The sequence below is a fragment of the Chiloscyllium plagiosum genome, unplaced genomic scaffold, assembly GCF_037043375.1.
Source record: "Chiloscyllium plagiosum isolate Xiang-an unplaced genomic scaffold, Cpla_swu_hap1 HiC_scaffold_44, whole genome shotgun sequence".
In the NCBI taxonomy this organism is placed as follows: Eukaryota; Metazoa; Chordata; class Chondrichthyes; order Orectolobiformes; family Hemiscylliidae; genus Chiloscyllium; species Chiloscyllium plagiosum.
This window is the reverse complement of record NW_028270182.1, coordinates 11543500-11556419: the sequence shown is the minus strand read 5'-3', so window position 1 is coordinate 11556419 and position 12920 is coordinate 11543500. Positions and strand designations below refer to the sequence as shown.

Here is a 12920-nt window from a genome sequence, read left to right as displayed (position 1 = left end):
CTTACCATTGCTGAAACTCCCACTATCAATATCCTGGGGGTTACAGATGACGAGAAGGGGAAGATGTGGTGTAATGGTAATGTCACTAGGCTAGCAATGCAGTTGTCTACTAGCTGTAGAGGTCAATGCTCTGCAGATAATGGATTCAAATGGCAGGACAGCTGCAGAATTTCAATCCAATTAATAAATCTGGAATACAAAACCAGCGTCAGAAATGGTGACCGTGACAACCATCATCAATTCTTGTAAAAACCACCCTTCTGGTTTACTAAGGTCCTTGAGGGAAGGATACCTGTTGTTCTTAGCTGGTCTGGCCAAGATGTGACACCAGACGCACAGTGATGCAGTTGACTTTTAACTGCCTTTTGAAATGGCCAAGGAGGCCACTCATTCAAAGTAAATTAGGAATAGGCAACAAATATTGGCTTTCCTACGGAAACCGTGTTAAGGGCACTTAAGGGCAGCGCGGTGGCTCAGTGGTTAGCACTGCTGCCTCACAACGCCAGGGTCCAGAGTTCGATTCCCACCTCGGGGCGACTGTCTGTGTGGAGTTTGAACATTCTCCCCGCGTCTGCGTGGGTTTCCTCAGCGTGCTCCGGTTTCCTCCCACAATCCAAAAGATGTGCAGGCCAGGCGAATTGGCCATGCTAAATTGCCCACCGAGTTAGGTGCATTAGTCAGGGGTAAATATAGGGTAGGGGAATGGGTCTGCGTGGGTTACTCTTCGGAGGGTCGGTGTGGACTTGTTGGGCCGAAGGGCCTGTTTGCATACTGTTTAAAGAAAAACCCAGATCACAGGAAGAAGAAGCTGAACTTAACCAGCCATATACACATTGCAGCTTCAAAAGTAGGTCAGAGGCTAGGAATTCTGTGGTGATAACTCACTTCCTGACTCCCCATAAACTGTCCACCATCTATGAAGTATGAAAAAGAGTGATGGAATTCCCCCACATTTGCCCAGATGAGTGCGGCTCTAACAATGCTCAAGAAGCTGCATCTCAATCCCTGCATCTCCCATGGCTAATCCACCTGACCTACACATCCGGGACAAAGCAGCTTCCTCCGTTACCAACTCCACAACAGGCAATGCAGCAACCTGCCAAGATTCCTTCCACAGAAACTTCTGAAGCCTTGATCCCTGCCACCTGGAAAGGCGAGGGCGGCAAATATATGGTGACACCGCCCCCTGCAAGTCCCCCTCTGAGCCAGACACAAGCCTGACTTCCGAAATACATCGTCGTTCCTTCAGCGTCACTGGGTCAAAATCCTGAAAACATCCTCCCTGGAGCAATATGAATGCATCAACAGCACTTGGACTGCAGTGGCTCAAGAAGGCAGCTCACTCCCATCTTCTCCAGGGCAATCATAGATGGACAATAAATGCTGGCCGCACCAGCCACACCCACATTCTGTCTTTTGAACAAAGAAAAAAGGCAGCAAACCCATCTACTCCCTTGGTCAGAGCTAAAACATCCCCTTGCTCACTATTGGAAGACTGGCAGAGGGTCAAGGGCATCCAATTCAGGCGTGCAGCTAAAGAACAGAAGCAACACGTTGAACTTATTTTCTAAACGCAGTATGTGGTTAAGATCTGGAATAGGTTGCCTGAGAATGTAGAGAAGGCAAGTTGATTTGAGGCTTTCAGAGGCGAACTGTATAATTATCTGAAGAAATAACATGCAGGGCGACAGGGGAGAAGGCAAGGGAGTACTGCCTATTGAACTTCTGTGGTAGAGAGCTGGGAAAGAAATAATGGGCCAAGTGACCTTGTTCAGTAGTGGTTCTGCGATTCTAACAACAGGGTGCTGTCACCTGAGTCAATGACCAAAAGGCATCCCCTTAAATCAAAATCAATACAAATAAAGCAGGTGGTCCACCAGACTGCTTTTGTGGGAGCTTGCTGTGCACCAATTCCATATTGCTGCACCCGGCACAACTCTTGGGAAAACACAAGAGGGAATCAGCTGCACTGGGAGCAAGGAAAAGGCCATCATTTCATCTGGGAAACCTGAGCTGACAGGAGGAGGTGAGGAAAATATAGCCCCTCAGGTACTGAACAATCACAGTCTGTCACTTGACACCCCACCCACCCCCCACCGATGATCATCTATGCAGCAACAGGCTTGAACATGTTTTGTACTCAGTCACATTCTCAAAATGTACTTATTTATGAGTGAGATCCCAAATGAGAAAACACATTCACATTTCAAGCAACGATCACTCCTGGGGCAGATACAGCACGGGGTTAGATACAGGGCAAAGTTACCTCTACACGGTCCCCATCAAACACTCTTCAGGACAGGTTCAGTACAGGATTAGATGCAGAGTAAAGCCTCCTCGATTCTTTTAAACTTTGAAAAAGGCTGCCATGACACCATCATGGAATCTCTACTGTGTGGAGGCAGGCCATTCGGCCCAACAGGTCCACACTGACCCTCCGAGAAGCATTCCACCCAGACCCAATCCCTGCATCTCCCATGGCTAATCCACCTAACCTATACATCCCTGGACACTACGGGCAATTTCGCATGCCTAATCCACGTGATCGGCACATCTTTGGACTGTGGGAGGAAACCAGAGCCCACCCAGACACGGGGAAAATGCGCAAGTTCCACACAGACAGTCACCCGAGGATGGAATTTAACCCAGGTCCCTGGCCCTGTGAGGCAGCAGTGTTAACCATTTAGCCACTGTGCCACCCCATCAAATGCTAGGACAGGGACAGTATATGGGGTTAGACACGCAGTAAAGTGCCTCTACACTGTCCCCATCAAACACTCTCAGGACAGGGACAGCATGTGGTTAGATAGAGAGTAAAACTCTCCCTAAAGTAGTCCCCCATACCCGCGGGGAAAACTTTACAAGACCTACCACAGAAGCATGAAGCTGCAGATAGAAGCAAACCCATTCACTTAAATGGGAAACATACCTTCGGGGCAACCTCCTGTTCCCTATAATATGTTTGGGCCACGGTAAACTGCAGATAACCGAAATCGCGGTAACCAGACCCACGGATACAGCAGTCACCCTGTAATTCTTTAAACTGAAAGTAAAGTCTCGACACCATCCCCATGAATTGTATGGGCAGGTCCAGTTTGGGGTTAGATACAAAGTAAAGCTCCCTTGACACTGTCCCCCTCAAATACTCTCAACACCAGGACGGCACAGAGTTAGATACGAAACAAAGTTCCCTCTACACTGCTCTCATCAAACACTCCCAGGACAGGTACAGAACAGGGCTAGATCGCACTGCTTTCCTTGACATCTGCATGAGTGTTGGCTGGAACCAGTACTAAACTCAATGACATCGTTTTTCAGATGGAGCAGTTCAGTTACTGCACAAGGCTCCACTAGAAAAATTGGATAGGCTGGACCTCTTTATTTTGGATCAGAGGAGAATTAGTGGCGATTTAATAGAGGGGTGGAATGGAATGATTAGGAAGGATTGTTTTTCCTGTACTTAGGGGCATAGATTGAGGGTAAGAGCATAGAGTTCCCAAGAGAACTAAAGTGGAAGCTCTTTCAATAGAGGGGGGGGTGGATTTCTCATTTCCCTTTAAGGGTGGTGGAGGCAGAAACTCTCAGCCCATTTAAAAAGAGCTTGGAGTTGCCATATTTGAAACGGTGTAGCCGACAGTGCTATGGACAAAGGCCGGGGTACTGAGGTTAGATTACATGGCTAGCAGCCTACATGACGTGCTGAATGGCCTCCTCTGTGCTGTGTACTTTCGTGGTTTTGGAAGTCACAGATGGGATGATGCCGGTGAAAGGAATACTAGACACGGAACTGAAAAACACGGCGCTGGAAAAGCACAGCCGGTCAGGCAGCATCCGAGGAGCAGGAGAGTCGAGGTTTCAAACATAAGCTCTTCATCAGGAATGTGGGGTGGGGCCCAAGAGGAATGAAAGATAAATGGGAAGGCGGGGTGGGTGGGGGGGTGTAAGGTAGCTAGGAATGCAATAGGTAGATGAAGGTGGGGGGGGTGATGGTGATCAGACTGGAGGGTGGAGCAGATAACTGGGAAGGAAGGTCGATATTTCAAGCATAAATTCCTCATAAGGAATGGTGGGGAGTTGGGGGGGGGGCATGGGGGCTGAGAGATAAATGGGGGGGGGGGGGGGGAGGGAGGGGGCTGGGGCGGGAAGATAGCTGGGAATACAATAGGTAGATGGTGATAGGTCGGAACGGATAGGTGGGAAGGAAGATGGACTGGTAGGAGAGGGCTTGCATGTCCTTGGCGGAATGGGAGGGGGAGGTGAAGTGGACTTGTCTGTGTGGGCTTCCTCAGTGTGCTCTGGTTTCCTCCCACAGTCCAAAGATGTGTAGATCCTGTGGATTAGACATGCTCAATCGCCCCATAGTGTCCAGGGATGTGTAGGCGAGGTGGGAGATGCAGGAATTGAGTCTGGGTGGGATGCCTCTCGGAGGATCAGCGTGGACCCCGTTGGGCCGAATGGCCTGCTTCCATGTGTTAGGGATTCCACGACAGTGTCACGGCAGCTTTATTTTCAGTTCGAAAGAGTAGAGGGGGTTTTATCCTGCATCTCATCCTGTACTGGTTCAAGAGGGCAGTTGGAGAGCTGGAACTGGGATAAGGCGGTGAGGGGAGATGAGGAAACTGGTGAAATCAACATCGATTCCATGTGGTTCGAGGGCCCCAAGGTGGAAGATGAGATTCCTCAGTCGTCAGGTGGCTAGGATTTGGTGGTGGAGGCAGCCCAGGACTTGCATATCCTTGGTGGAGACCACTTCAACTCCCTCTCCCATTTCGCCAAGGACGTGCAAGTCCTCTCCTACCTGTTCCATCTTCCTTCCCAACTATCCACCCTGATCTATCACCATCACCCCTCCACCTTCATCTACCTATTGCGTTCCCAGCTACCCCAACCCCCTCCTTCCCATTTATCTCTCAGCCCCCTCACCCACCATTCCTGATGAAGAGCTTACGCTTGAAACATCTCCTGCTCCTCGGATGCTGCCTGACCGGCTGCGCTTTTCCAGCGCCACACTTTTTGATTCTGATCTCCAGCATCTGCAGTCCTCACTTTCTCGTAGTCATGGAGCTGTTAGCTCATTGAGGTACTAAAATTAGTCCTGAGGATAGCAGAGGGCACAAAGGTGAAGATTAAGTAGTGGATAAAGACATAAGCAGATGCAGTTTAGTGCAGGTATAGGTGAGCTTATTGACTTTGGTAGCAAAAACAGGCAGGCAGATTATCACCTGAATGGTGACAGATTGGGAAATGGCAACGTGCAACAAGACTGGTACATGCAAGGGTATCAAGCAGTGAGGAAGGCAGATAGAATATTGGCTTTCATAATGAGAGGATTCAAATTAGGATTAGGATTGTTATGCTTTAACTGTGCAGGGCTTTGGCGAGACCGTATCTGGAGTATTGTGTGATCTTCTTATCTGAGGATCGATGTTCTAGCTCAGGTTGTAAGTTTGCTCACTGAGCTGGCAGATTGGCTTTCATACATTTCGCCACCATGCTGACTAACATCATCAGCGCTTCACCAGAGGCTCACTGATGATGCTACCTCGCACAGTGACGCAACATCGGAAAACAAGCCTGCCAGCTCAGCGATCAAACTTGCAACCTGAATCGCAACCCGAGCTACAAATCTTCTCAAAAAAAAATCACAGATGTTCTCGCTACTGAAGGAATGCAAAGAAGGTTTACCATACTGATTACTGGGATAGTAGGGCTCGTGTATGAAGGGTGATTGAATCAGTTAGGACTATATTCATTAGAGTTTAGAAAAAATGAGGGGGGAGATCTCACAGAAACTTACAAAACTCTAATAGACAGGATAGATGTAGGGAGGGCATTCCCAATTGGTGGTAAGTCCAGAATGAGGGGGCACAATCTACGGGATAACAGATAGGCCTTTTAATGAGGGTGGAGTGAGGTAGGCATAGGTGAACACAGAGTCGAAGAATGTGGCGCTGGAAAAGCACAACTGGCCAGGCAGCATCCGAGGAGCAGGAGGGTTGAGGTTTTGAGCATAAGCTCTTCTTCAGGCATGAGGTGGTGGCCTAAGGGGGCTGAGAGATAAATGGGAGGGGGGGGGGGGGGTAGGGGCGATAGTAGCTGGGAATGTGATAGGTCGATGAAGGTGAGGGGTGAAGGTGATAGGTCGGAGAGGACCTCCCCCTCATTCCTGATGAAAAGCTTATACTCGAAACATCGATTCTCCTGCTTCTTGATCTGCTGTGCTTTTCCAGCACTACACTCTTCAACGCTGATCTCCAGCGTCTCCAGTCCTCACTTTCTCATAGGTGAACATCGGTAGAGGGTACGACTTGGTTGGTTGATGGGATGAATGAATTCAGTTGGTAGCTGAAGGAAGGGTCAGTCAGAGGAAATGGGAAGGCCTGGAAAAGGAGTAGAGGGATGGGAATGGAGGTTGTTTGGAATTGGAGAACTTAATGTTGAGTCCTCCAGGCTGTAGGCTGCCCAGGCAGAAGATGAGGTGTTGTTCGTCCAATTTGCTGCCTGATTCGGTGTGGCGATGGAGTGGCTGAGGGGTGAGGCCCCCTCGCCTCCATCCAGGGCCCCAAACTGTCCTGTCAGGAGAGACAGAGATTCACCTGCCTCTCCTACAACCTAGTTTACTTTGTATCCAGTGCTCCTCATGTGGTCTTCTCTACATCGGTGAGACCAAACGTAAACTCAGGGCACGTTTCGCCAAGCATCTCAGCCAGGTCCGCAGGGGCCAGCCTGACCTCCCAGTCACCAACCATTTTAATTCTCTCACCAACTCCCTCTCTGACATGACCACACTCGGCCTCCTCCATCGCCACAGCGAACCAGACCGAAAAATCGGAGGAACAACCCCTCATCTTCTGCCTGGGCAGCCTACAGCCCAGAGAACTCAACATTGAGTTCCCCAATTTCATAAAACCTCCCCCTCCCCCTCCCTTCCGATTCTCTGACCGACCCTTCCTTCAGCTACTAATCAGATTCATTTCTCCCATCGACCAACCAGGTCGTACCTGTGTTCACCTATCCCTATCTCATCATTCAGCCCCTCTCCCCACCCAAAACCCTCCTTCCCACCCCTTTATCTGCTGCTCCATTACACACACCCTCAGTCCTGGAGAAGGGTTACACCCAAAACATTGACTTCTCCACCTTCTCTGCTGTCCGGCTTGCTGTGCTCTTCCAGCCTCCTGATAATCGTACTGAATGCCAGAGCAGTCATGAAAGGTCAAAATGATCTATTCATGCTCTTATATTCTACGTTTCTATTGAATTTCCCTCTGGGTTGGACAGGTTTTTATAATATCCAGTCATGGGATGTGGATGTCACTGGTTGGGCCAGCATTTATCTTCCAAACTGACTTGAAGCAGCCCTCTTCTTAAACTGCTCTAGTCCTTGGGACGTAGTAGTCTTGGGGGAGGGAGATCGAGGACTTTGACCCATTGATGCTGAAGAAACAGTGATATATTGTGGTATGGAAGGCGGAGGATTCTGAAGTATCTGCTGTCCCTGCCCCCACTTCTCCTGACTCGTGGCTAGCACCGCTGCCTCACAGCGCTAGGGACACAGGTTCAATTCCACCCTCAGTCTGTGTGGAGTTTACACATTCTCCTGGTGTCTCCATGGGTGTCCTCTGGGTGCTCCGGTTTCCTCCCATAATCCAAAGATGCGCAGGCTAGGCGGATCAGCCGTGCTAAATTGCCCATAGTGTCCGGGAATGTGCAGGCTAGGTGGATTAGTCATGGGAAATACAGGGATAGGTTAGGTGGGGCGGGTCTGGGTGGGATGTCTTTGGAGGGTCAGTGTGGACCTGTTGGGCCTACTTTCACAGTCGTTCCATCACACATCCAGCAAGCATAGATCTAACCCAGGTGACCTTTGAGCTTTTGACCTAGCATGCCATGTCCTTTAACCCTCAGCTGCCTTGCCTTCTTTAAGAGTCCCTCAGGCACCGCATTCCACTGCAAGGCAAACAGTGCATTTAAATTGAAAATTGTTCACAACTTCTCACAAAGCAGTCGGCATGACAACAGCTGACTGGAAGGGGTGAGAATAATGTACTTCCTGCCAACCAGGGTTTAACCAAAGAAGATAACACATTTTTTAAAAAAATGTAAAAGACAGCCCGATGTCCCAAAGCACTTCAGAGCCAGTGACATCCTTTTGTAAACTCCAATCAGTTGCAATGTAGGAAATTCAGCAGCCAATTTGCGCAAAGTAAGCCCCAGTAAATAACAATACCCAGTCAAGCTGATGTTGGTTGAAGTATATATATTGGCGCAAGACATTGTGGGGTTGTTGGGGGGGTGACGGGGTGGGAGAGAAGAGAATCTCTCTTGTTAACAAAATGTGCACACAAAATTGTTTAGGTCCATTCGAGAGGGCAGTGTCCCAGTTTAACATCTCATCAGAAAGACAGCACCTCCGAAAGTGCAATGCTCCCTCAGCAGGGTTGCTGCAAGGGTCAGCATGGAGCGTAAGTTCAAGTCTCAGGTATGGGACCCAAACTGTCAAACTTCTCCCTCAGGCGAGGGAGTGCTGCCCCCCCCCTACTTAGGAGCTTTTCTGGCAACTCAACACGATAATAACTTGGTGCCAACTTTCCCCCTACATTCAAGGTGGGCTTTTTCAGCTTCTGTTGGGAGATATTAAATTCCAGTGTATTATCTTTCAGATTTTGATATAATTGGGGTTACGATTGACCGGACACACAACTGGACTCACCACAAAAACAATGGCTACAAGAGCAGGTCACAGGTAGGAATACTCATCTCCTCACTCCCTAAGCCTGTCCATCATCAACAAAGCACAATTCAGGAGCATGATGGAATACTTCCCATTTGCCTGGTTAGAGGCAGCTCCAGCAACACTCAAGAAGTTTGGTACAACTCAGGACAAAGCAACCCAATGACTGCCACCACATCCACAAACATTCATCCCTCCACTGCTCAAAGCAGCAGTGTGTACAATTTACAAGATGTACTGCAGGAATTTGCCAAAGCTTCTTAGACAGCACCTCTCAAACCCACAATCACTTCCGTCTCGAAGACCAAGGACAGCAGTTACGTGGGGAACACCACAACCTGCAAGTTCCCCTCCAAGCCACTCACAATTGCGACTTTAAAATATACTGCAGTTGCTTCACCGCCTCTGCGTCAAAACACTGGAATTCCCTCTCAAAGGGCATTGTGAGACAATCTACAGTACGTGAACTGTCCACCACCGCCTTTCCAAAGTCAACCAGGGAATGGCAATAAGTGCTGGCCAGCCAGCAATGCCCACATCCCACGAGTGAATAAAGAAAAAAAAAATTCACACAAGATGCCAAACAAGACCCTTGGTGAAATGTCTCCCCAAAAGGTGGCAGCTCCAATGGGGTAACAACATTCTGACACTCCACGGTGAGGTCACGATGTCATGTGAAATAGGAGTATACCATTCAGCCCCTCTAAACTATTTTGCAATTCAATAAGGTCATGATTGATCCATTTGGGCCCTGAACTCCACTTTCCTGTCCGACCAAAAGGACCTTCAGGGAAGGAATTCCTCATCTCCACCTTGCATCAGAGACCCTTATTTTGTACTTATACCTCCTAGTTCTATACACCCCTACAAAAGGCAACATCCTCTCAATAATTCAGCCTGTAGTGCCCCTTCAGAATTTTATACCAGTACATTCCACTATCACCTTGGACTTTTTTTCTGTACTACAGTCTTCAGAGTGGGGATCCTGGAATGACATTAATCCCCTCGAATGTCATTCATTTGGAATGATCAGAATGGAGGGCAACTGGAATTATGGATGGCCTTTATTTCAAAGGAATGGAGTACAAAAGTAGGGGAGCTTTGCTAAAACTATTCAAGACAACAGTCCTGGAATATCGCAACTGGAATATCGCAAACAGTTTCGGGCCCCTGATCTAATGAAAAGATATGGTATGAACGAACTGTCTGAAGAGGGCAGGTTGAATCGGTCGGGCATGTACACATTGGAATTTAGAAGCGACCTTATTGAAACATAAAGGTTCTCAGAACTTGGCAGAGTAAATGCAGAAAGGTTATTTCCCCTCGAGGGACAGTCTAGGACCAGAGGGCATAATATTAGAATAAGGAGTCACACATTTCAGACAGAGGTAGGAAAGAGTTTCTTCTTGGAATCTGTGGAATTCTTTACCACCATTGAGGCTAGATCATTAAACATATTCATAGCTGAGATGGACAGATTTTTAGTCAGTAAGGGAATTAAGAATTATGGTGAAAAAGCAGGAAAATGGAGTTGAGAATTATAGATCTAATTGAATGGTGCAGCATATTTGATGGGCTGAATAGCCTATCTGTGTCTAATGGAGGTTGATCTCTCTCACTGAAAATGTCAGGACTTTCCCCCTCAGTGCGAATGTCAGGGGTTTCCCTCCCTCACTCACACAGGGAATGTCGGGATTTTCTCTCTCTTTCCAATTGGAAATGTCAAGACTTTCTTGTCTCTCTCTCTCTCTCTGGGAACGTCAGGATTTGTTTCTCTCAATTATAATGCCAGGATTTATCTCTTTCTCTGGGAATGTCAGGATTTTATGTACATCTCACTCACTGGGAATGTCGGGATTCTCTCCCTCTCTCACTTGGAATATCAAGATTTTCCAAGTTGCTGTTTGATTGGGAAAATCAGGATATTTTCTCTCTCACTTGGAATGTAAGGATTTTCTCTCACTTGCTGAGAGTGTTAAAGATTTTTCAAATCGTGAATACTAGGTTTTCCACTGATATCCCAGCCTCAGAGAATATCAGTATTTTGAGTCCCTATCTCAATGGGATACGAACTCGGATTTACCAACTCTCCCTCACTCACTGAAAATGTCAGGATTTTCCAAGTCTCTCTCACTGAAAATATCAAGTTTCACCGAGTGTCTCGCTCACTGGGGATGTCAGGTTTTCCACCCACCTCCTGTCCTGAGAATGTCAGGATTTTGCAAGTCACTCCCTCGCTGGGAATGTAAAGATTTTCTCTCTCAATGAGAATATCAGGATTTTCCAAGTCTCCCTCTCTCTCACCGGGAACGTCACGATTTCCCTCAGTACCTCTCTTTCATTGGGAGTTTCAGGATTTTTGGAGTCTCCATTTGGGAATGCCAGGATTTCTTCTCTGTCACTGAGAATTTCAGGATTTTGTGAGTTTCTATCTACTTGGGAATGTCAGGATTCTCCAAGTTTCTAACTGAGAATGTCAGGATTTCCAAGTCTCTCTCTCTCACTGGGAATTTCCGGATTTGGGAAGTTATTCTTACTGAAAACGTCAGCATTGTCTCTGTCTAATTAGGAATGTTAGGATTTTCTCTCTCTCTCTCTCTCTCTCTGGCTAGGAACGTCAGGATTTTCTCCCTCTCTGAGAATGTCACGGTTTTCCAGAGTCTCTCTATGTCACTGGAAATATCAAGACGTTGCATGTCGCGGTGGAACTGGGAGTGTTAAGATTCTCCCACTGAGTAGATCAGGATTTTCCGAATCTTTCACACACACACTCTCTAGGAAAGTCAGGATTTTCCAACTCTCTCTCTCTCTTTGAAATCAGGATTTTCCAACTCCCCTCTCTCTCTCTCTCTCTCTTTGAAATCAGGATTTTCCAACTCCTCTCTCTCTTTGAAATCAGGATTTTCCAACTCCCCTCTCTCTCTCTCTCTCTCTTTGAAATCAGGATTTTCCAACTCCTCTCTCTCTTTGAAATCAGGATTTTCCAACTCCCCTCTCTCTCTCTCTCTCTCTTTGAAATCAGGATTTTCCAACTCCTCTCTCTCTTTGAAATCAGGATTTTCCAACTCCCCTCTCTCTCTCTCTCTCTCTCTCTTTGAAATCAGGATTTTCCAACTCCTCTCTCTCTCTTTGAAGTCAGGATTTTCCGAGTCTCTGTGCAATTGGGAATGCCAGGATTTTCCGAGCTTCTTTCTAAATGGGATTGCCAGGATATTCTCTCTCTGTGAGTTGTCAGGATTTTCCGTCTGCCTCCTGGCCTCACTGGGAATGCCAGGATTTCGAGCCCTCCCCCCCAATCCCAACTTTCTTCCCCCCCCACCCCCCACTTACCTGTGGAGACGGGCTTGGGGCTGGAAGCTGAGACCCAGACAGATCCCAGCAGGACACAGAGTAGTCCCAGCAGCAGACCCATCCTTCTGGGAGCCCCTTCGCCCTTGGCCGCCTCCCGAAGCCTCTGCTGCTGGTCGCGACTGAACTCGCTACATTGTAAAGTGATACACCGACCAATCCGAGCTCACGCTGGGCCCTTGACTGACAGCTCCTTCCCTCCAATCAGAAATGGGAGATGCGGTAGGCGACACCCCCCCCCCACCTTTCTCTGCCCCCCCCCCCAAAGTACTTTTCCCAAAATAAAAGTTTGGGGGAGAAGAAGAGGGCAATCCCTTATTGAGTCCAGACGGTGCCACGTCTGCAGAAAGTCTGCAATCAGCCTGAAAGAGGGAAGGAGCTAAGGGAATATGAGAGGGGGGTGAAGGGAGGGAGAGGGAAAGGTGCAAGAGTAAGGAGAGAACCTTAGATTAGATTACTTGCAGTGTGGAAACAGGCCCCTTCGAGTCCCTACACCCCTACACCCAACACTGGGGGTCAATTTAGCACGGCCAATCCCCCCCTAACCTGCACATCCCTGGACACTATGGGTAATTTAACACGGCCAATCCACCCTAACCTGCACATCCCTGGACACTATGGGACAATTTAGGACGGCCAATCCACCCTAACCTGCACATCCCTGGACACTATGGGTAATTTAGCACGGCCAATCCACCCTCGCCTGCACATCCCTGGACACTATGGGTAATTTAGCACGGCCAATCCCCCCCTAACCTGCACATCCCTGGACACTATGGGTAATTTAGCACGGCCAATCCCCCCCTAACCTGCACATCCCTGGACACTATGGGTAATT

General features: G+C 48.3%; 1 protein-coding gene across 2 annotated transcripts in view; it reads right to left on the bottom strand.

Annotated features, from left to right (window-relative positions):
• plod3 (procollagen-lysine, 2-oxoglutarate 5-dioxygenase 3) overlaps positions 1 to 12181 on the bottom strand; it is a 126019-nt gene extending 113838 nt beyond the window's left edge. Inside the window, exon 1 of one of the 2 annotated variants that reach the window (XM_087982990.1) lies at positions 12065 to 12181. In XM_087982990.1, coding sequence (XP_087839116.1) covers positions 12065 to 12146 — 82 coding nt within the window. In that variant the 5' untranslated portion in view covers positions 12147 to 12181. Of the gene's footprint in view, positions 1 to 4948; positions 5080 to 12064 lie in introns of those variants that run through there. The other variant, XM_087982989.1, reaches the window with a different exon arrangement.
• Positions 12182 to 12920: the final 739 nt, after the last annotated feature.